The sequence below is a fragment of the Trichoderma virens genome, assembly GCF_000170995.1.
Source record: "Trichoderma virens Gv29-8 chromosome Unknown TRIVIscaffold_83, whole genome shotgun sequence".
NCBI classification, from domain to species: Eukaryota; Fungi; Ascomycota; class Sordariomycetes; order Hypocreales; family Hypocreaceae; genus Trichoderma; species Trichoderma virens.
Genome location: NW_014013666.1, coordinates 780,874 through 803,686, shown reverse-complemented (window position 1 = coordinate 803,686; position 22,813 = coordinate 780,874). Strand labels below are relative to the sequence as shown.

Here is a 22,813-nt window from a genome sequence, read left to right as displayed (position 1 = left end):
ACAGTCTCCCTATTTGCTCTTACGCGAACTTCGATTCGATTTTTTTTTTCAGGGAGAGTTAGATAAGTTTGCATGAATAAAGTCGTCGAAAAAGGAAACCCCAAGGATCTTTTCGTTATTGAGATCTTCCACGTGAAAGAGCTGTACGGAGTACGGGGGGTAAATGCTTCTCCGTTGTCGATAGATGAAACCAGTGTGGGGACTGGTTAGGTTGTTGGTTGACGTTGCCCCCACAGCTGAGAAAAGGGTGTAACAAATCAGATATTTTGTCATTTGGAGTTGAGTCAAGGATAACAGAATCCCTGAAGAATTTATCCGTAATAGCTTGTTGCTGTTGGTTGATTGTCCGTAGACTTGTGGATCGCACTGAACTGCGAGTTCCGCTCTTTTAGATACGAATGCCATGTTTGAGGGGTCCCCCGCCCCTATAGGCAAGCTTGAAAGCACTTATTCACGCTGTCTGCATTGTAAATTGCTAAGAGAGGTTTCCCATTTATGTTCTTGGAAGTCTTTCCATAATAACTGCACCGACGTTGTAGGTTGTCTTGGTACTGTCAGAGCAGCCCGAGATCTCATGGAAATCAACCACCATGGACAATAATTCTGTTCCTCATTCAGCCCAAGGTGGTGGGCTCCTTCAAGATGGCCCGGCCACGTTTGCGCGGCCAGTAGTGCTCTTCGTACTTCTTCCAGTCGCGACGTATGTCTTCTGGAGCATTGTCTCGTACCTAATTTCACCATTGAGGAAATACCCAGGCCCATTTCTCGCATGTAAGTGAGGATGAGAGTGTCTCAAGAAGAGAAGAGTCACATCAGTAACACATTAGGCGATATTAAGCCTATACCAACTTCTACCGAATGTATTATGCCTATCGAGGAGATATGCACCTCTTGACCAAGAAACTCCACGACAAGTACGGGCCGGTTGTTCGCATGGGCCCAAATTATATCGACGTCGACTATCCCTCATTGATCAAGACATGCTTTGACACTCAGGGAGTTTGGAGAAAGGTGAGTCTGAGAATTATATCTTGCAAGAGTGGACATTGGCTGACGGTTGGTTGCCATGTTATAGACCGATTGGCACGGAGTCAGTGGGGCAATGGTTGAAGGCAAGCTCTACTTCAACATCTTCTCAGAGTGTCGCCCCGAAGAACATGCTCGGATTAAGAAGCCAATTGCAAAGTATTTCTCTGCTCCTGGCGTCGCGCCGATGGAGCCACACGTCGACTCTGTGCTCTCGACTCTGTGCCGAGCAATTGATGAACGATTCGCTGGCGACGAGACGTTCGGAAAGACTTTCGACTTTGCTGAATGGATGCTTTTCTGTAAGATCTTGTTTAAGCCATGTTATTTGAATCAAACTGACTTTCACAGTTGGAATGGATGCGGTCGCCAAGACTACATGGAGTGAAGCGGTCGGATATCTTGAGAAGGGACATGATTTCGATGGCACCCTGAACGTCTCGGACAAGGCCTACGACTATCTCGTCACAATCGGCATGAACCCTATTTTCGACAAGTTCCTCGACAAGAACCCGATTATGCGAATTGGCCCGCCATCGTTTGGAACCGTCACTGGAATTTGCCTTGGACACCTGATGGCGCGCATGAAGGGCGAAGACAGCCACGACCCATCCAAGCCCGACTTCCTGGACCGCTATCTCGAGGCCCAGCAGCAGCACCCTGAAGTTGTCGACATTTACCGTATTCTCTCCTACATGCTCGTCAATGTCGCTGCCGGCGCTGACACCACTGCGGCGAGCTTGCGCTCCATCTTTTACCTCTCGCTGAAGCACCCCGCCGTCTTCCGCCGTCTGAGAGACGAGATCCTTAATGCCAACTTTTCGCAGCTGCCAGTCCCCTATGCCGAGTCCCGACAGCTTCCTTACCTGGAGGCTGTCTCCCGAGAGTGTTTCCGATACCTGCCCGGTAACTGCTTCGCCCAGGAGCGTTACGTTCCTACTGGAGGTGTGACGCTTCCCGATGGCTCGGTCGTGCCGGCCGGTACTGCTATTGGATTCAATGCCTATGTTATCCACAGAAATAAGGAGGTCTGGGGTGAGGATGCTGAAGAGTTCCGGCCCGAGCGCTGGCTGCAAGCCGACGAAGAGGCCGAGGAAGACTACAAGGACCGCATGAAGCAGTTGAACTACGTGGACCTGTCATTCGGCGCTGGCTCGCGAAAGTGCATCGGCATGAACCTTGGAAAGATGGAGGTCAGCAAGACGGTTGCCACGCTCATTACTCTCTTCGATTTCGAGTTGGAAGACCCGAAGAAGGTATGGAAAATCCACAACAGCTTAATTCCTCGGGCGTCTGAGATTATGTTGAAGGTTAAGAGGAGATCGGGCGCTGCCGAGCGGATCAGCGAAATGATCAGCCATTTTTAGCGTCGCAAGTTTATATATCGAGAAGATGGAGGTATTTGCAGTTTCGCTGTTGTATTTTTATTAGCCTTGTCACAAGATTGAATATACCAGCTTTAATTCCTTTCAATTGTTTAGCAGTAATTGACTACCTGTTAGCCACTTTATACTCTTACCAATCTACAGTTATTGTGGGTTTCACGCCTCGTGTTAAACCGAGTTGAATAGTAATCACCGTTAGCCACGGCTCTTCAACGTAGCTCAGCTTATAAGCCCGCACATCCCCACGCCGCTGATTATAAGTCCGCTCTCTTTACACTCTTGCACCGCAAAATGTCCACTTCCAACGAAAGCCCGTCACCAGGGCCTCGAGCCTTGGCCAACCCAGGCAATGCCGGAGTTTTGGCTTTACGGTGGTCTTGCGCTACATGCCGTCAATCGAAACGCCGCTGCGATAAGATGTACCCGAAATGTACGCTCTGCTCTCAGTGAGTCTTTCTCGGCCTCGGCTGCGGCGTATGCAAGGATGTAACAAATCAAGGTTTAGTAACCGCTTTGTAGGAAGAATGCTCCATGTAACTACCCAGGTCGTCGGAAGAGACAAAAGTTGAAGAACCGCATCAAGGCGATTACATCAGTGGAGAAATCCATCGTTGACCTGCCTTCCGCTGCCCTAACGGAGAAGAAGCAAGGGGGCGTGCGCCAGTTGCCTTTCCCTTCTGCCAACTCCAGCTTTATCGCAGAGCGCTTTCTGGACCCTGACGTCTTTTACCGAGCGCAGTTGACTGTGGTCAACACAGATGTGGCTGTGACAGACAATATTGCTAATCTGGTTGGAAGTGTGCTGGACATTCAGACTACTTCTGATCAATTCTTCAAGTCAGTTCACGTATGGATGCCGATTATATCGAAACCTCACTTTTGTTCAAATATACTCAGTCGATTGACATATAAACGAGCCGAGTTATTCCTGCTCGTGCTGTCTATGAAGCTATGCAGCACACGCGTGGAGACATGGAATACGCCACTGTACGAAACCGTCAAGCTATTTCACTTTAAGATTGAGACTTCCGGGGTGCTCTCTGTCCTAGTTCTCCAGGCTGCTATTCTTATTGCACTCTACGAGCTAGGTCACAGCATCTACCCGGCGGCTTATCTCTCCGTAGGATCCTGCGCTCGTTATGCAACGGCCTTGGGTATTGATAAGTCTATTCTTTCGTCAAGTGCCACACAGGCTCAGTGGATTGAGGAAGAAGAATGCCGCCGAATTTGGTGGGCAATTCTAGTTCTTGATAGGTATGTAAAATGGATATGCAGGAGCTGTGGGCCCTTTTCAATTCCCAGCATTTGCTGTTTTCTATTCGGGGAATAGTATGATATTGATGCTGTTTTAGATATCTCAACTTGAGTGATCCTAAGCGGCATCTCATTACTCCAGATGCGGACTTGGAGAGCTATTTGCCCGCAGATGACGAAGCGTGGGAATCGGGAGTGAGTAACTACGCGTGTCATTCCATGCCATCGTAATGGTGCGTTTCTAAAGTGGCGCCAACAGGTGCGCAATCATGATCATACGTTTACTTTAGCAACAGCCAATAGCTACCACCTGGGGCTGTTTGCGCGATTCGCACAAGCCGCGCACTTGCTTAGCCAGGTTCTACATCATGTCTCTGAGCAATCGAACGAGACTGCCCAATTGCGACGCACGATATTCGCGCTCGTTAATGTCTCCAATATCGAGGCATCCATGAGGCGATTGGAGTACTGCAGCCAAACTGCAGTCTGCTATGCGTAGGGCTAATCCCCACGCCCTCTACTAATACATGTCTGAACTAATGGCGTAGTGGAATTCTCGCGCTTGATTATTCGTCGTTTGACAAGGATATGAGTAACTCCGATACACAACTCTCCGTTGAGAGTGCTACCATTTCGCAAGCAACCATAGATATGTCTCTGACTATACGCAAGGGAGAAGAGGCACGCCTCTGTGATATCGCCAGCCCATTTCTTGTTCATCTGATATACAAAGTTGCCTCGATACACTTGAGGATAGCACATAAGTCCCCAACAAAGGACTCTCTAGAGAAATTTGAGCTCTTGAAGGAGACATTGAAAATTGTTGGGAAGCGGTGGCTTTGCGCTTGTATGTACCCGATTGACTCCTGGTATAATTTTGTTGCGCTGACAATTTGCACAGTGACATACCTTTCCCTTTTAGAGAAGCAAGAAATTTTGCTCGTAATGCAATGAAATGTGTTACTGGGTACCATAACTTCCAATGTTGCTATGGCAATGATTACATGTGGCTACATACCCAAAGGATATAGACGGAAGTTGTGGATGATCTACACGATTCAGGAAGGATGATGTGTCAAGATAAATAATCAGGGATAATATCTAATGCCTCACCAACAATCAAATCAACGTCTCTACAAAGGTTATACTACATAATGTGCATATTTAAAGCCGACAATGAATGAGCTGTTCTTCTAAACAGACATTCGATTTGTATACAAGGGCGTCATAGTGAAGCAACATTGCGGTGTTTCGCGGTGTTTGCGGTGTTTGATGCACTTTGCGGACTTGCGCGGTTTCGGGCTTGGACTGTAATGCACCGCATGTGTCCAGGCACATTCTTTTTGTGATGACTGCGGCGCAAAGGCGTTTACTCAAGATGACGGAATTGCTGCAGTTTAAAATATGGCTGCAGTAGCTTTGTGCCATTGGGTGTAACTTTAATAGACTCATTGTTTGAGATCTTTAGTCATATGAGCAACAGTGAGCGATGTTTTGTATAGACAACAGCAGTTCTGCATTATTTTATTCCAATTTCAATAAATATAATGAAAGAGATAAACATTGGTTATCGCAATCATGAGTGATCATGACCTGAGTTTCTCGGCCGTCGAGTGATTATGAGCTGCCTCGTGGCCGTGGTTCTTCGCGTTCTTCGTCTTTAGCCATTCTGGGAATTCAACCCATCGATGTCTATGTACCCAGTCGACCATTGCACTATAGTCACGGCATGTATGTACTTCATCAAGTACAAATTCCTCCAAATCGTTGGTAGTGACAAGTGTCAGGTCAGGATGGCAAAGTAGTTGAGAGCGAACATAGTCAAGACAGTGAAGCATGTGTGTCTCATCCCATGGAGGAGGCGTCTCGGACATGAGGTTTTGGCGGATGGAGTTCTGTAATTTCTGGTCAGTTCAGCTTGTATTTAGATAAAGGACAGAAGACATACCAAGCAGTGAAGCGCATGGAACACGTCCACTTGATAAATGCTCTGGGAAGGATCTGTTGGTGATTGGGCTGACGGCCTCAGGCCTTGGCTTCGAGCCCATTCTGTATTCAAGGATATCACTCCTCCGCTACCGAGAAGATCTCTCCAATATTCATCGGCATCTTGAGAGTCAGCCATATGTTTGGAACCATTCTGAAATCTCACGGAAGTATTATACGATCCAAGTTGTGACAAGCCATCAAGAGAGAATTTTGATCCGAGTGTCCGCCTTGTCTGATCCAACGCAACGAAGCCGAAGACAAGGAGAGCACAAAGAATCACTTCTAGCAGAAGGATCGAAGCATGAATAACGCTGAATCTTCTAAATGACTGTTCTAGAAGACTCAGGCGCTTGTTTGTCTGTGATTGCCCATTTTCTCCTGCATCTGAATCATCGCCTTCGGTAAGACGTTTGTATTCAGCGTCTGGTTTCTTGGACGTAAACATGCTGTTTCTATCTCATCTGTCACCCATTACTCCCAATAATCTCAAAAATCGATCAAAACATCTAATTCTAAGAAAATTATGATCAGTTGGTATCCAGCGAGTTCTAAGAATGGTGGATATTGAGTGATACCACACTCCATCAGCCTAGAGGATGCAACGTATCAGAGAGGAATGCATATTCCCCCTCCCCATGTGTAATTCTTAACTAGTCTAATCGAGGTATATTGCTCAGAATTAACCCTGTCAGAAGATACATATGCATCCTAGTCTAAATCCTGTAGATGTGCATACGAAGGAGGGGGATCTGCAGTAAGCTAGTATGCACATGATCATCCCGAATTTCCGTGTTCAATTACCATCAAAGTCAATCTTCAGTTAGAGTAAGAATCACAGATGATATAGCTATAGATTTCATGAACTATTTACTTGACGTCATAATGAAATATTTATGTAAATTAAGCACATACGGGATATTTGACGAAAATCTTGGTTCCAGAGTCCTTCATACCGCCCGGATCACCTCCAATCATCTTAACACAGTGATTTGTATGGTGAAAATTGGCCGTGTATGAGTCAATCTTTTGACTCGCATCAAGAGCTACCCTGTGAATTCTCTTCCACACATACATGCAGTGGACAACATGCCAGTCAAATGTCGTAGTAAAGTGACCATAGTCACCAAGATGAAGTTCATCCATCGTGAGATTTCTGCCGTTGATCTCATACGGCCAGTTACGGCCTTCATACATGAGCTTTTCGTCCTCCATATCATCATCTGTAAGACAATCCTGGGGAAGCCAAGAGTGCAACACGATGCTGTATCGGCAACCGAGAGCTTGCGCGTCGGTGGGAGAATTGCCGCAGTCGCCATGAGACCAACTCAATGGGAGTCCCGTTTTATCATCTGTGCCTTCGCGAATCTTAGGAAAAGGTCGATTTGTCCTTGTGTGGTGGTTGTTGGCGATGAGGATTTGCCATATACCAAGTGCGAGCACCACAGTCAATGCACCAAGTAAAAATGATGAGATGAAAGGAACCAGGCGCCAACGTGGTCGTCCAGTTGAAGTGGTTTCATAGAGCAAGGCCTCTTCACTGTCATTGCCCTCAATTTGAGCATATTCTTGCTTGGATGCCTTTGTCTTGATGAACAGAGCAGTTTCGCGAAGTCGATCCATCGTGAAGTTATTGCAGCTGTAGACAAATGCGTGCCAGAGGCAACAGATGGTGAAAGTGGTGTATAACGCAAGGCTTCTCTGGGATATGGTATACACCGCCACATAAAGGCGTCGGCTCTTGGTTAAGCGAGCGATCTAGGATAATAAATTTAGGATATGATGTAACTCAGAGAAATCAACGCTTGGCCACATGAATCAGGCCCACCTGGATGGTATTCACACCTCAATGTGTGGGGTTGAATCCTTTAAACATGCGGAGAGCTCGGGACCGTTGAGATACCCGAGATTCCTTCCTATTTTGGTAGGTCAAAGTTGAATTGCCGTAAGGCTGGATGTATTGATAGTGCTGACATGCATATAGCGCGAGCACTAGTGGTGCTAATAATTCGTATAAAATCCTAGGAATGAGATTCTTCGATCTTGGCAATCGTATATTATTGGGCGCCGACATTTGGGAGAGCGATAGACTTGGATGGGATACGTTACATGTCCAAAAGCTTGTTCACATGGCTCAGATGATTGCGTTGTTGTTACGACTACACAGTACTTGTAGATGTTATCTTTCGCCTCTAAGCATTAGTTGAGGAAGGTGGAAAGGAAGTGAGAAGTGTATCGGTCATATTGAAGATGATGCAGTGACAAAGCATGTCTTCATACATACCTTCCCCATACAGCCATGGGATAAGCCATGATACCCTAAGGCTGCTTAATTTGCGTCAGACTAGAATCAAGGGCTGCTCTACTGTTGTCTTGTAATATCGCCACTTGTCATGTTCGAGCCAAATTACATGGGTTAGAGATATGCGCCCATGATGATACATTTTCGTTCCTTACAGCACGCATAGAATCCGTAACTTATCGATTCGAACATTAAGCTTGTTTGTGGAGACTACGAAGACAACTACTTTGATTGTCGAATTGGTGCCCCTTCAACCTTGTGAAACTGATCAAAAGTCTCATCTAATCTATGCCGAGCGGCCCATTCTCTAATTTTCTCAAAATCCCTGCACGTATGTGTTGTTCGTAGATTCCCAAACATCTTCTGCTTCTGTTCACTCCACTCCCAGTAGATAGTACCTACATCTGATGCGCATTGGATGGACTGCCTTAGCTGATCGTAGCAATGCTCAAGATGATAGATATTGTCCTCGGCCTCTTCCGAGCCAGATGTTAGATCTATTTTGAAGACCTCTGGATAAACAATCTTGCGCATGAAATTAAGACAATGAAGTTGATGGAAGACGTCTAGTTCAACCATGTATAGGTTCGGGTCGTGGGCAGTTGGTGTTGTGGCATTGGGAAGTCGAGCTGCCATGGCCGCTGGAATCTGAGATATGCCAATGTCTTCAAGTTGCGATTTAGTCCAATGGTACCATTCTCCATAGGAATTCACATACCATTGAAAAGACTATTCCATCTCTCATTGACTTCGTCAGAGTGTCCCTGGTAAGCAGATTTATCACCATGTAAGCCCCCTGTGAAGACCACTGTCTTGTACTCGATTGCAGATTCAGCTGGAGCTATTGGCAAAGTTAGAACCTCTGTTTTCTGACTATTTCATGAAGAGTTGCTAACAATAAACTGCATTTAGGAGCCTTAGCTGTTCGAATTTTCGATATGAAATTGTCCATGTTGAAGAAAGTGCTAATAGTAGCACAACATTGAGCGCAATGGAATATGGGAATAGTTTTGCTCGTGATACGTCTTTTGAAGGTCGCTCATGGTGGCTATCATCTTTTTCATCATCCCGTAGCAAATGTTCTTCATCATGAAACTCTTCAGAAGTTTTGGGCGCCATATCGGCGGCTTATCCTATACACAATACCACTTGCTGACTGAATGAGAAATGAATAGGTAGGAAGGACTTGAACCTCGAAAGCCGATAGTTTTCACATACTAGCTCTTAGAACATAGTAGCCCGTAACTCATGACTACAATGTAGCATGGTCACTATTAGAAGGAATAGTCAAAGCTAGCCGACGGCATAGATCCAGGTTACATTGGATTGGAGGCGTGACTTCGAATGGTCACTATGGGAATAACGCCCAGGTTTGCTGAGCAGGTAAATTCTGATCATCCTGGCACATGCATTACGGAGTCTCGCTAGTACTTGGGGATGTGGAGAAGTTGAACTACCCCCATGCTCATCGAGACGAAGGATTTGAAGGTGCGCACTAATGCTGCGAGGCTATTTTGGATATTACCCTAGTTATTTTCTCCTTTGTAAGATATCATTTTCTCCTCTACTGTCAGAGTTGCATGTGTAACCTCATATGCATGCTCTCTCGCAGATTTCGGCAATCATTGGCCCAGAGTGTTCGAGAGAATGAGGAGATTCAAGTTTTCGCCAGGAAGCAGAGATCAGAATGCGCATGATGCAACGTATCATAACGATACACCTGCCTGGTCTGTAAGACTATACTTTGCGAATCAACATTGGTCAGCAAATACAATTGTAACATGATACACTAACTAAACCGAATAGAGTGTGTGCTCTCACTTAGATTCTCCTATATAGTAATTACTCAATGATGAATCGGACTAATATCCACGTGCAAAGGGACTGAAACACTCTAATAGCTAGAATCTAATATAGCTACTCATATATCCTTTCAAACTTGATTCCATTTTTGGACACTTAACCAATTGTTTATCTTTACAAAAACATCATCTTCGAGTTTTAAAATCCATCCCCAAAAGTCTTCAATCTTCTATCAATATGAAGATCTCTCAGCTCCTATCTTTTGGTCTGGTTCTTCTAGGCGCTGTCGACGCTGCTCCAGTTGAACAACGCGATACTGCCGTCGACCCTACAAACAACCAGGCAGGCTGGGGCAGACGAGGTACAGCAGTTGATCCCACCAACAACCAGGCAGGCTGGGGAAAGCGTGGTACTGCTGTTGATCCTACAAATAATCAGGCAGGATGGGGAAGACGAGATACCGCTGTGGATCCCACAAATAACCAAGCTGGCTGGGGCAAACGCGACACCGCAGTTGACCCCACGAACAATCAAGCTGGCTGGGGCAGACGAGGTACAGCAGTTGACCCTACGAACAATCAAGCTGGCTGGGGCAGATAAGCTGAATGGCATAGAGAAGAACTATCCATTACGGACTTGACAGACTGGAAAGGAGGCAACATATTGTTGATAGAGAAATGAATATTATCTGGTGCCTTTAGATTTGCTTTATGGAATACAACATAAGTGAAATGTTGAATGTCACGTGTTTACAATCTTCCCTTAATACTCTATGCTTGAATTACGATCATGAGCGCTTGCGGACGGAATGTCAGCAGCCCATCTTTTGATAGGGCACCACTTCATTTCACCGAAAACGTGTATACATTGATGGAATGCTGTCATGAATCCCGTTTGCATCTCACATTTCATATTGGAGAAATGTCTAATGATATACATTGTGGAATGAGATAATGTCTTAAAACAGGTGACCTGAAGCGGAAAAGGCTTCAATAACATAACAGCCATATCATACCATGGGTATTGCATTCCAACCATACTTCATAATTTGGTCTCTAGAAAAGTATAAATATAGATTATTCCTCGCATTTAAAATCGGCTCGACGAGGAGCATATCGCAAACTCGAAACAAATCAACGTCCCCGGTATTCAATTCGCCCTAGAAAACCATGACCACGTCCGCACAGAGCAATGAAGAGCCTCCAGATGGGAAGTTCAGTCACCTCCGGACTTCCAAGTCTAGCCAAAGATTGAACCAGGTCGAAAAGATCAGGGCACATGGTGTCGGTGATCTGATCTCCCTCCCAGCACTGGTCGTTTGCGGAGACCAGTCAACAGGCAAAAGCTCGGTCTTGGAGGGCGTCACCGGAATACCATTTCCTCGACAAGAGGGGCTTTGTACCAGATTCCCCAGCGAGATAAATCTTCGGCATACAGAATGCGAGTCAACTACCATTACTGCTAGCATTAGGCCGCACATTTCACGGACGGCAGAAGCTCAGCAAACGCTCTCTGCGTATCGCAAAGAACTGAAGGATATGTCAGAGTTACCTAGTGTCATTCAAGAGGTGTCGCGATTGATGAATATTCGCGGATACTGCGAAAACGAAAACGCTAGTGCTTTCTCTCTCGATGTGCTTCGAATAGAGGTTGCCGGCCCAATTGGATTACACCTCAGTGTGGTGGATTTACCTGGGCTCATATCCGTTGCTAATGAAGAGCAAACCGAGGAAGATGTCGAAGCGGTACACAGCATGGTCACATCATACCTTCAGAGCTCCCGGACAATAATTTTGGCCGTTCTCCAGGCAAGCAACGACATGGCAAATCAACCTATTATCAAATTGGCGAGGACTCATGATCCTCTTGGTCAAAGGACCGTGGGAATTATCACAAAGCCTGATTTAATAAACCGTGGCTCTGAAGCCAAAATTGCACTTGTGGCAAAAAATAAAGACAACATTAAGCTCAAACTTGGCTTCTTCCTCCTCAAGAATCCTAGTCCTGCTGAGCTCAAAGAATGCCCTACTATGGCTGCACGGTCGAACCTAGAGAGTCGGTTCTTCTCAGCACCTGCCTGGGTCAATCAAGATCTTGATATGAACCGTGTTGGCGCAGAAAAGCTTCGAATTTTTCTTCAAGAACTTCTTGATACCCATATAGAGAGAGAACTGCCCAAAGTGCGAGAGGAGATTAAGAAACTGTTGACAGAGAGGGATGCCGAGCTTAGATCTCTCGGCGCGGCTAGGCCTACGACAGATCTCATTAGAACTTTCCTCACAAGCCTTAGCATGAGATTTTATGAGCTCCTGCAGGCGGCGCTTGATGGGAATTACCATAGCATTGATACTGCATTCTTCTCACAGAGCGATACGTCAAGGCTACGAGCACGCGTGCAAGAAACGAACACCAATTTTGCAAATTACATGCGGGAATCCGGACAGAGGCGAAAAGCCAAAGTCGAACCCACTCTTAACAATACAATATTTGATTCCGACGACTCGGAAGATCACGGATTAGGTGAAACCACAACTCAGATTATAGTAAGCAAAGCGGAAATGAGGCGATGGGTGAAAGAGGTCAGTTTATCCGCTTATTCGTTTTAAGTGGCATCATTCTAATGCTCAATACAGGCATATTCACGTACAAAAGGGAAAGAGTTACCTGGAAACTATAATTCAGCGCTGCTGGCCGAATTATTTCACGAACAATCGCGCCGTTGGCCTACCATTGCCGTATCACATCTTCACAACATTCTCAATATAGTATCGGAGTGGATCCAGCTTGCCGTCGAAAGGCTCATTCCCGAGGAGAGTATGAGAACCCAAGTCCACGCAATGTTGCAAGAATGGCTTGAGGACATCGAAAAGAACGCACTCGGAGAGCTAGAAAAGCTCGTGCAAGATGAGCGACGCAGCCCACTGACGTATAACCACTACTATACAGATAATGTCCAGAAAGCTCGATTGGATGCACAGAAAAGAGCCGTGGAGAAAGCTGTGTCTGCTGAGAGAGATTCACACGGGAAATTACATATAAGTAACGTCCAAGTTGACATTCAGAAGTTCATTGCTGCGATTGGATCTCGTATTACTGTGGATATGGATGAGCAGGCATGCAACGAGGCGATCACAGAACTGGATGCATACTACAAGGTGAGAGTCCGCGAAGTATTGGCTCTTGTATTAACTAGTCGTATCAAGAGCTGACAAAAATGTTTCTTAGGTTGCAATGAAGACTTTTGTTGATAACGTGGCTCGACAAGTCATCGAGCGCCACGTCATCGCACCGTTGCCGAAGGCTTTCTGTCCAAACTCTGTTTCTCAACTTTCCGAAGAAGACTTACTTCGAATTGGATCAGAGTCTGAGAAACAGATTGTCAGACGGAAGAAATTGACTTTGCAAGTCCAGGGTCTGAAGAAAAGCTTGAGAGATTTGCAAAAGAGTTCATTGTGACCCGTTACTGGCGTAGCCTGTTTCCCATCGCAATATTTCCGCTTTGCTTACTATAATTTGGGTTGTGGAGTCACATAATCCGTGATCTTCTGAATTGTTGGATTCGGATCTTGATTGTTTCGCAGTCCTGCCTCTCGGTTTTGGTTTTCCCACGGGGTTTTTCCAAAACTGTAACGCGAATGCGGAGAGGATGTACTAGTTACGCATTAATAAATCATCAATTTGCTTCAATTATGATGCAACTTGGAATAGTTAATTTAGTAAATGTGCTAGAATGATTGAGTTACTCTTGATGTTTGCCTCATAGTTAGTTGACATGTTGACAGATATCGAACAAAGCGTCGTGATGCGGTGCAAAAGAGTTGGGCTTCACCGTGTTGTGACCCCGCCTTCGTTTCATCATCTGACCTCGGTGAAAGTTGTCGGTGATTACGTGTGCATGTCATTGTTAAGTCTTATACGTTGTGATTAATTGGAGTCCCATCAAATGATAAAGTTCTACATAGCGGAACATCTGAGGAAGTAAGACGCGAACGTCTTTCGAAAGGCAAATTCCTAGTATATCGCTTAGTAAATTCTATAGACAATTTATGTCTCCAATCTACAGAATAGTAAGATGGATGTTCTTTTACCAAATGTTGTATGGTCATTGGAGGAACTGGGTATATTTCTTACCACTTTCTGACCATGGTCTCTTGGCATCTCCACCGCCACAGAGATCGAGTGCTTATTCCCCTGTCAGCGCTAAGCAGAAATGCATTTGAATTGAGGCCCAAGATAAAGGAAAGAATATGAGTGTAGCACTTGTCGGAAGAGACGGAAGTACGCTTGAAGGTATAAAGGCAGGTTCGAGGCCCAGGATAATTGCGACGACACCTACACATCGAAATCCTCTTCCTTGAATACACCCAACTTGTTACTATGGCCTGGAAACCCCTTGCCAAAACTATACATCACGTCCATTATGGGTCGGATAATACATTCTACACATTTTCCAAAGATCACAAGCCGTCCCTCACAGTTGACTCAGGCACCGAAGTGAGCTTTGACAATACCCATGCTGGATTCGTGAACCTCACTAGAGAGTCGACCACAGCAGATGCTGTTGCATTAAACATACAATCTCCGAAAGACTTGGAGAAGCTCATAGGGCAACTTTATGTGAACGGTCCAGTCTATGTAAACGGAGCCGAACCTGGCGACATTCTCAAGGTTGAGATCCTTGAACTGCAGACTGGTACTTGGGGATGGACTGTTGTTATCCCTGGAATGGGATTATTGCAAGACGAAATACCCGGACCTCATGTCATGACCTTTGATCTTCCCAATGGTCAAGATTTTGCAGTGTTCAAGCCTGGTATTCACATCCCAAGACAGCCATTCTACGGTACTATGGGTGTGGCCCCAGCGGAAGGCGAGCAGTTTGCTCTATATCCGCGCAACGACATAGGCGGCAACTTTGACTGTCGGTACTTGGGTGAAGGCTCAACTTTGTTTCTCCCAGTCAACGTGCCTGGAGCACTCTTCGCTGTTGGCGATGCGCATTTCTCCCAAGGCGACGGCGAGATCTGTTGCACAGCGTTGGAGACGACGATGCGCTCGCGAATGCGATTAAGTGTCATCAAGGGCAAAGGGAAGTTGGCTGGCCCTCACTATGAGACAAATCCCGAGAGGGTGAAACAGATGGTGAGCGTTGCCAGCAAGGGAGAGCACGGAGCGCTTATGACGGGCAACGATCGCGACACGGTGGTTAAACAAGCTGTCTGGGAAATGCTGCGGTGGCTGGAGGAAGAAAAAGGACTCACTTCGGTGGAGGGTTACATGCTGTTTAGTATTGTTGGCAATCTCAAAATGATGCATGAGATTGGGCTTGGCGTTTACACAGTGTCTGCAAGTATTCCGCTGGGAATTTTTGTCGACTGACATTATGGATGCGGAAATTGAAGGTAATGGCAATACCCGCCTATCAATTGTATTATGAAAGTAGCTAAGTAAGGCAGTATCTATTCCTCTACGAGTTGCAAAGGGCAAGAATATCCTCTGGCACATACACCTGAAGAATGTCAATCAGCTGGTTCAGCGGAATCCAGTCCAGGGTGCCGTGAATGCTGCGCAGAGTGTGGCCGGAGTATAGAACGCGAGCGTAGTAAGCCTTCTTCGACTTTTCAATCGTCTCCCAAACCTCGATGGCGACGTTGGAGCCCATGGCAGGCCATCGCAGCTGGTTAATTCCCAGAGCGCCCAAAACAGGACCAATGTCACCATCGTGGATGAAGGTGTGCGCATAGACATACTTTTGCTTCCTGTTCAGGACGGCCTCGAGGCGGTTGACGATCTCGCCGATGAAGAGACCCTCAGTGGCCTGGATATACTTCACGGCCTGGGCGTTGTTGCGCCAGTAGTAGTTCCACTCCCAGTCACCAGCACGGAAGACTTCCTCGGCCTGGCCTTCAGACACGCACTTGGAGGAGTCGGTGAAGCTGCATGGGAGCTTGTATCCGTTACAGAGTCGGGCCTGGAAGTTGTCGGAGAAGTGGTCAAAGGTGTTCTGCCACGCGCCACTAGTGGCACCGAGGATGTCTCCCAGAGACTGTCTGAGCTCAGCTGTCACGCTGAGATGCTGGTTCCATTCGTCGGTGGACTGAATGGACGACAGAATGGCATTTCTGGCATTGCAGCCATAGCCGTTGTTGACGGTGTCGGGACCGGGCTGCTGGTGAAGAGGCACAGCGCCAGAGTAGTGCGGCCAGAGACCGCGCAGGACGCCTCCAGCGCTCTGCTGGGTGAGAGGCGAGGAGCTGGATCGCAGCCAGACCTTGTCGTTGGGGATGGATGGGATGAGACCAAGCTTTCCACCGTACAGAGACCAGAGATCTTTGCCGTGTTGGACACCATCAAGAAAACCGCCAGTGGTCAGCTGAGGGAAGAAGCAGGTCGAGTTGACGTAGGGCAGAGCATCCACAAACGGGTTGCTCGGGTCCGTGTAAACGCCGGCAAAGACCTGAATGCCGTTGGTGCCGTGGACTTGGCTGCCGTACAAGAAGGCTTCAAAGCTGGAGCAGTCAAATGGTTGGTTCTGTCATGAAGTTAGCGAGCTGACGTCCCTTCATTTCGGCCACAGTATAGTAGCCTCTTACCTCTCCACCTGGGGCCAGGTTGTACATGGTGCGCCTCTGGTGACGCTGGAGATACTCCAGATACACCAGCTTGGCGTGACGGTCATTAGGCAGCTCATACTCGTTCACACGGGGGTGCGGCATAGAACAGTAGTCGTAGACGCCAAACGGAGAGCCCTGCGACGCCTTGTTGGCGGGAGCACTGTAGGTGCCTCCATAGGTTCCCAGCGCGCTGTTGCTGATGTACGACGTATCATTGAGCCCAGAGGGATAGAAAGTGTCGACAGGCGACAGATGCGATCCAGCAGCAACGAAGCCCTGGGCGAAGGCGCCCGCTACCATGGCGCGAGTCAGCATGATGGCGGTTGAATGAATCTCCAGTGAGGCTTGATTTACCTGAGCCTTGGAGGATCTGCTCCTGGGGCACGTCAGAAGATATAACTCCGATGGCCTGCTGCAACGCGACCACGTGCCTGTGGTTGAGCTTCATCTCATGCAGGAACACGGCCGAAGCAGCGCGGGTAAATGATGGTGAAGTTGCTCAGCTCCAGCCACCTATTCTCAATGCACGTTAGTTGATTGCTTGTAAGCCGTTATTGATGCAATTAGCAGCCTTGTCAGCACCTAATTCTGCTTTAGAAACGCCAGTTCTCTGGCAGCGTCTCGACAAAAATCCCACCAAGTTGCCGTATTGCTGTCACTGTTCGGTATATCGGAAGCGCCAATGATCGACGAGCCACTTGTTGGAGATGATGGTCGCACGTGCCAGCCGCTGACCTGCAGTAGATCCAGCGCTCGCATTTCCGGCGGTCTGGGTTTGGCACTTCTACGGTCTCAAATCCGGTTTAACTCTCGACTAATAAAATGGAGGCTCCAGAGAATGTCAAGGTTCTTGTATTTCTTTTTTCTTAGTCTTCAATCGTGGTTCCTGATCGGAAGCTGGCCGTGGTGGAGCTGATCATCCACGGCTATGTCAACTCATTATTTCAATCAATTACCAACTTATAGGCGTTTACGCGATGTCTACATTAGTACATCCCTATCCTCAATATACCAGCCTCGCTCTTGTTGTAACACAAAAGTACATACTTATACCAATGTACTTCATTAAAAATCCCTTTTTGCCGTTCATCATTATCGGAGAGCTAGCAAAGACTATTGACCACCCAGAATTTAATAAACTCAGCCAGTGACACATCAACTGACTGATTTGATTCCACAATGAGAGCCAATATCTTGTGAGGAACAACCTTTCCAGAACAGAGACACTTCTAATTATCAAATAGTTTCTCATTCGTCTACCAATGCTCTCATGTTTCGATCAAATACTGATTTGTAACACTTTCATACGTAGCGTAATTTCCTAAGATAGCCAGCCAGTGGTTTATCTTGAAGAAGCCCTCATGTCTTATAATGTTATATGAGTGGTGAAACATACGCGACTATGGCTCCTATATGCAAATTACTGATTTTACGTATCCATTTATTTTTCTTTGCATCTATAGCGTTGCCTATTACTGGGCAATTTCGTGTCCATACGATCACTCTTAACATCATGAGAGACGCTGTTCTTAATCTCCATCTCATCCATCTCCAAAACCTTACGCCTAGCCATCACCTTTTTTTTTTTAGCTCCTATATTCATACAATTATTACAGCTGCACGACAGCACATCGTTTAATTCTCTATCGTACACAGAGTACCACTTCGGTATCCTACCTCCAAAGTGGAAACATCCACAGTTGAATTAAAGTCAGGGTACAAATTTTAGTGTTTCACAAGAGCTGCCCTTTGCCCAGTCCAAGTCACAGTACGCAAATAGCACAGCAGCTCCACGTACAAAATCCAACAGCCATCTTATAAGGGGCATCAACACTGATACTAGTCGTCGGCTCGGCCCTGATTGCTGTCTCGCCAGCGGCTCGTATCCCGCATCTAGCCTTCATCTTGTCTTTGCAGCTCACCGTTTTAGATTCTGGTTTTGGAAGAGTGGCTGACCCAAGTCCCGGGGCGAGAGGGAATTCGCTACCGAAACTGAGACACTTACCGATCGCTGAAACATAAGACATGTTATTTCCAGCTTTGTGGGGGCCAAAGTGATGCGATTCGAGAGAATACGACTCGAGAGCTGGACCTACGCGACTCTTTCCCCCTTGAGGCTTGGAGGTGACATCGTGCACTCGGCATTAGAAATTTGTTTAACAATACGAAGAACTAAGCTACTAAGCGAAGCTCTATCTCTTGCTCGCCTATATAAACGCGGGATGCCTCCGCCAACACAATTGACCTCTCATACTTTGCGATCTCGCTAGAGCTCAAAGACAAAAATCATCCAATGGCAACGGATAGCTCTCTTCGAATAAAGTTTGTTTCTTCCTCAAACCGAGCCAGAGGAAAAACAATGTGTCAATCATCCCTGAATACCGTTATTGGCTCAGAAAATCGTAGCCCTTATTAATTCCTTCGGTAAGCGAGAGCTAGAGCTATAAATCTGCAGGGGGCAACACGGCTTGCATTTCGGATCGCATCCTATACGTCGATCCTATCTCTTTGCGAGGGATTTCGTCTGAACTGGGGATAATCAGGGATAAAAATGTGTTCAAATGATCATCCGCCGCTTAGCCGCCAGCCGCATCATGTCTCTCGCGCTCAGGGCACTGACGGAGAGCTGATTGATGGAGGTACGGGCGGAGCACGGAACACAGAAGCCTATTGTGGAGTCAGCGTTGGCCATCAGGATCATCCAACGTACATTAATGTGGGCAAAAGACAAAGGCTTGATGAGCAAATGAGATCTTGCTTGAAGCTATTTTTAAATCTAGCATTAGGTAGTCAAGTAGTCAAGTACTCCGTAGTGTGCAGATTGCCGTCTTGGTGTTCAGACTTATCATTGACTTACTCATACCCTTGGCGGCCGTTTCTTAGACCAAGACTGATCGACTTCTCTCGCCCTAGTGTTTGAGCTTGCACTAATCACCGGTACATCTACTCCGAATCACCCATTGAGTCAGGTCCCTGATCGCCGATGCCGGTTTTTCTTTTCTGCCGGGGCATTTGGTTTGCAATGAACATCATGAGAGCTGAATAGTCCCCTTATTCAGAGCTAAAGAGATCCAATCGGGGTCAAGCGCCCACAACCCGTTGGGTCTGTCCCCAGGATCGTAATTGGGATAATCTCATACGACAACTCAGGTGAGGCTAGAGACGATCGATCCACAGTTTAAATGGCATAATTCTCCTCGTCGATGCGCCAAGATTGCCAGGATTAAGATATAGTAAATTATTACCGCTACAGTTGCCGACTATATCTTAGGATAGCAAGGTTCTCCTTAATCATTCATGAACTATTCTCAGGTCTGATGTCTTTCATCTTGCATACACGATTTGCTTATCTGTTACATTACTTCAATCTCACATTCTCTCGTATATCTCCCGAATTCCAAATCAATAGTACGTATATCACAATGCTGCCTTAGACAAAACGGCTGAGGAGCCAACCACGGCCCGCAGAATGACAAATTCGGGATCCCGAATCCTTGGGTGGGCCACTTAGATCGGAGAAAGGCAAATCAACCCAACTGTAGAGAAAAAGGGAAAACAATCTCAGACCTCTTGAAGCAACGGCATTGGCTATACAGGGGCCTGGACCGCCCGGACCGCGCTACTGCACCTACACCGTCGAGATTTGAGCGAGTGGAGACGTAGAGAAAAGCAAATTGCGTCCTTCATACGGAATGTCTTAGACTGACGGCCGAGTTTGCCGCGAGCTGCAAAGAGACGGAGAGACATGGGATCTTCTGATACTACGGAGTACTAGTAGTGGTGTTTTGCTTTTCATGCTATTGTTGAGTCCTAATTGAAGCTTAAAGAGGACGATCGCCCTCTCGAATTTGTATTTATTTATTCTCATACAATTTGTCAATATTGCAGTTGATTTCGGTCTCGCACAGTATTTATATTTATATTTGTCATAATGTTTTTGTCCAAGGTTATCCCGTTTGCAGTCTTTGCTACAGCTGCGTATGCCAGTGTCCAGGTGCAACCATGGATGCCGCCTGGACCGAATGATTCGCGAGGGCCGTGCCCAATGCTGAATACTTTGGCGAACCATGACTATCTGTAAGGCTACCTATCTCTTGAGACAACAGCAATGGTAATTTTAGGTCCAATTGATAACTGACTATCTTCCAAGTCCTCATAGTGGCCGCAACATTTCAGCTTTACTAATTGAAAACGCTTTCATCCAGTTCCTCAATATCGAGGCAGGATTTGCAGCTGCTGCCAAAGACTTTGCCGAAGCTTGGGGCCATGAAACCTTCGACCTTGACGACCTCAACGCACCAGACATACTACAGCACATTGCATCCCTCACTCGAGACGATTACACCTCTCAACATCCACATTTGAAGCCAAATTTGCTCCGAATTGAGCGTCTCATGGCCGATAGCCCGACCTTATTCATCAACATTGATTCTATTGCCAAAACCCGACTGCGTGTGGAGACAGAGTCAATGCCAAGTGCCTTGTCCAAGAACCAAACGAATGCGGCGCTCTTTGAAGCCGCTATGGTCCTTGTAATGATGTCAGACCACAGTCCCGACGCTGAGTTTAATCCTCCTCTGTCGGCTTATCAGGGTCCTAAAGATCGGATACGAGCATGGTTCGAACAGGAAAGATTTCCCACGGAATTTGGATGGAAGCCATCGGCAAGGACAATCAAGCTGGCTGATCTGAACCCTGCAATCGATGGAATTATCAAGTCTATGGAGCGACAGGATTACAACCGGTCACCTCGTGTGGCGCAAAAGTTTTCCATTTAGGCTATAGATGGCGTTGATTTGATTCTGCGTACATGATATAATGGTAGTTTCATTTAATAGCTGCATTCTTATCTAACACTCTGAATCATTATTATAACCTCTCATTCTCATTAACTGCCTGAAAATAAACAACGTTAAAATGCTCTTGTAGTCTATTTTTCTAGGCCTTCCACGGGCTCATATCATATCCCTCTTTCCACCTATTCAGCAACTCCTGATCAAAGCTAACGAGAACCTCAAGATCGCCATTTGGAAGTCTGGGAAATATCACTGGATACCGTTTGGTCTTGAAGGTTGGCAGTCTTACAGCCTCGCAGTATCCTAGTTCAATACCCCAATCGAGCTCATAAACCCCTTCATCAGCCCAGGAGACAATGGAGATGCTTGCCGGCTGTTGGCAAAGTTTAAGACCTGTCACATCTTCCTGAGCAGATAGATGATTGACAATGGTATTCATTTTGCCTTCGTCTATGACGTGGATGCTTTGGCGTACGGCAGCCGCAACATTTGCAATTGCTGATATAGAATATGCCTGTCCACTTGCTCTTCCAATGTCGATAAGATCGGCTTTCTTTGCATTCACCAGTGACACTCCAAAAGCGGCACCGAGGTAATCCTTGGGCAAAGGTGGGTTGTAGCGACTGCGACAGTTTACAGCGATGCGCATGGAGCAAATATCGCTGACAGCATCGTTGTTTTCATCTGAAAATTCAGAAAAAATAGCTGAGCCCCAAAGGAGAGCAGTTAGAATGTCGCTAGTTGATACCCAGGAGATCCCATCAGGTAGATGCTTGTTAACCTCAAGCTTTAAACCTTTCAGATATTCTGCAGAGTATCTAAAAAAATGCGTTTCAACCTCCACAGGCTTTGATGGCTGGTTAGATGGGCTGCTCTCTTCTTTGTGAAGAAGAAGCGGTGCATCAGCTGGAGCACTATGAGAGTTGCTGACAATCAAGGTGCGATCCAACCAGCTTTGGCTAAACTGAATGTCTTCAGAAGAACCTGTCCTGCAATGTGACGCCCATATCTTTAACAGTGCGCCAAAGGCAGTAATGTCGGCCGTTGAGTGATTCAGACTGATACAGAGCAGACAACCTCCCTTCACAAGAGATAAGACGGCACGAAAGACCGGACTGGGAGACGTGTTGGCAGAGCTGATGTCAGCCGAAAATAGATCCAGCCCATCAAATAAAGAAGGTCGAAAGGCGCCCGCCTTCAAGGTGTCGTAGTCAACAGTCGTAGCAAGAACTTTGACACGAAACAAGTCACTCAATGAGTCACACGGTTGGCTCAAAGCAACAGATCCTTTTGGATAGGTCCGAGCCACTATCCTAGAGGCGAGATACGGGACATCTGCCAGCGTACCTGCGAGGCCATCTCGGAGGACTTCGGATATTCGAGGATTTATTGATGGGAAGCAGAGGATTTGGCTAATGTATGACCGTGGCATCACCCACTCAAGTGGAGATAGCTGGCTAGGCTCTTGTATTGGCAGTGTTTGCGCCATGATTTGCTGTGAGACTCGCGTATGAAGAAATGCCAAGAGGCTTGCTATTTGAGATGTGTTATAAGAGGGATTAATTAATTCTAAATGCTGAGGGCGCTATGCGAAGGATCATACTAGAGGTCCTTGTCAATGATCGGCAGTTGTATTGGGTCTAAAGT

General features: G+C 46.6%; 11 protein-coding genes across 11 annotated transcripts; 6 read left to right on the top strand and 5 right to left on the bottom strand.

Annotated features, from left to right (window-relative positions):
- Positions 1 to 590: 590 nt before the first annotated feature.
- Positions 591 to 2,393, top strand: TRIVIDRAFT_193511 (uncharacterized protein; the record flags this gene model as incomplete). The annotated part of the gene is made up of 5 exons (XM_014098367.1): positions 591 to 627; positions 694 to 771; positions 839 to 1,011; positions 1,076 to 1,328; positions 1,378 to 2,393. The coding sequence occupies 5 exons, from the start codon at positions 591 to 593 to the stop codon at positions 2,391 to 2,393; spliced, it is 1,557 nt and encodes a 518-aa protein (XP_013953842.1).
- Positions 2,394 to 2,702: 309 nt separating this feature from the next.
- On the top strand, positions 2,703 to 4,164 carry TRIVIDRAFT_156681 (uncharacterized protein; the record flags this gene model as incomplete). Its single annotated transcript, XM_014098366.1, has 5 exons — positions 2,703 to 2,857; positions 2,931 to 3,006; positions 3,058 to 3,665; positions 3,764 to 3,860; positions 3,925 to 4,164. 5 exons carry the CDS (start codon positions 2,703 to 2,705, stop codon positions 4,162 to 4,164), a joined length of 1,176 nt encoding a protein of 391 aa, XP_013953841.1.
- Positions 4,165 to 5,251: 1,087 nt separating this feature from the next.
- TRIVIDRAFT_224862 (uncharacterized protein) lies at positions 5,252 to 6,099 on the bottom strand (the record flags this gene model as incomplete). The annotated part of the gene is made up of 2 exons (XM_014098365.1): positions 5,252 to 5,560; positions 5,614 to 6,099. 2 exons carry the CDS (start codon positions 6,097 to 6,099, stop codon positions 5,252 to 5,254), a joined length of 795 nt encoding a protein of 264 aa, XP_013953840.1.
- Positions 6,100 to 6,554: 455 nt separating this feature from the next.
- TRIVIDRAFT_224861 (uncharacterized protein) lies at positions 6,555 to 7,274 on the bottom strand (the record flags this gene model as incomplete). The annotated part of the gene is made up of 1 exon (XM_014098364.1): positions 6,555 to 7,274. The coding sequence occupies one exon, from the start codon at positions 7,272 to 7,274 to the stop codon at positions 6,555 to 6,557; it is 720 nt and encodes a 239-aa protein (XP_013953839.1).
- A 901-nt stretch (positions 7,275 to 8,175) lies between these two features.
- Positions 8,176 to 8,798, bottom strand: TRIVIDRAFT_46478 (uncharacterized protein; the record flags this gene model as incomplete). Its single annotated transcript, XM_014098363.1, has 2 exons — positions 8,176 to 8,618; positions 8,672 to 8,798. Coding segments are annotated over 2 exons (570 nt in total), but the record flags the coding sequence as incomplete, so codon positions are not given.
- Positions 8,799 to 9,993: 1,195 nt separating this feature from the next.
- TRIVIDRAFT_203741 (uncharacterized protein) lies at positions 9,994 to 10,356 on the top strand (the record flags this gene model as incomplete). The annotated part of the gene is made up of 1 exon (XM_014098362.1): positions 9,994 to 10,356. One exon carries the CDS (start codon positions 9,994 to 9,996, stop codon positions 10,354 to 10,356), a length of 363 nt encoding a protein of 120 aa, XP_013953837.1.
- A 569-nt stretch (positions 10,357 to 10,925) lies between these two features.
- On the top strand, positions 10,926 to 13,212 carry TRIVIDRAFT_156714 (uncharacterized protein; the record flags this gene model as incomplete). Its single annotated transcript, XM_014098361.1, has 3 exons — positions 10,926 to 12,335; positions 12,390 to 12,911; positions 12,982 to 13,212. The coding sequence occupies 3 exons, from the start codon at positions 10,926 to 10,928 to the stop codon at positions 13,210 to 13,212; spliced, it is 2,163 nt and encodes a 720-aa protein (XP_013953836.1).
- Positions 13,213 to 14,133: 921 nt separating this feature from the next.
- On the top strand, positions 14,134 to 15,135 carry TRIVIDRAFT_58309 (uncharacterized protein; the record flags this gene model as incomplete). The annotated part of the gene is made up of 1 exon (XM_014098360.1): positions 14,134 to 15,135. The coding sequence occupies one exon, from the start codon at positions 14,134 to 14,136 to the stop codon at positions 15,133 to 15,135; it is 1,002 nt and encodes a 333-aa protein (XP_013953835.1).
- A 35-nt stretch (positions 15,136 to 15,170) lies between these two features.
- Positions 15,171 to 16,818, bottom strand: TRIVIDRAFT_231372 (uncharacterized protein; the record flags this gene model as incomplete). Its single annotated transcript, XM_014098359.1, has 3 exons — positions 15,171 to 16,288; positions 16,350 to 16,663; positions 16,725 to 16,818. The coding sequence occupies 3 exons, from the start codon at positions 16,816 to 16,818 to the stop codon at positions 15,224 to 15,226; spliced, it is 1,473 nt and encodes a 490-aa protein (XP_013953834.1).
- Positions 16,819 to 20,301: 3,483 nt separating this feature from the next.
- TRIVIDRAFT_58307 (uncharacterized protein) lies at positions 20,302 to 21,148 on the top strand (the record flags this gene model as incomplete). Its single annotated transcript, XM_014098358.1, has 2 exons — positions 20,302 to 20,447; positions 20,521 to 21,148. 2 exons carry the CDS (start codon positions 20,302 to 20,304, stop codon positions 21,146 to 21,148), a joined length of 774 nt encoding a protein of 257 aa, XP_013953833.1.
- Positions 21,149 to 21,308: 160 nt separating this feature from the next.
- On the bottom strand, positions 21,309 to 22,655 carry TRIVIDRAFT_46740 (uncharacterized protein; the record flags this gene model as incomplete). The annotated part of the gene is made up of 1 exon (XM_014098357.1): positions 21,309 to 22,655. The coding sequence occupies one exon, from the start codon at positions 22,653 to 22,655 to the stop codon at positions 21,309 to 21,311; it is 1,347 nt and encodes a 448-aa protein (XP_013953832.1).
- Between the last annotated feature and the right edge of the window lie 158 nt (positions 22,656 to 22,813).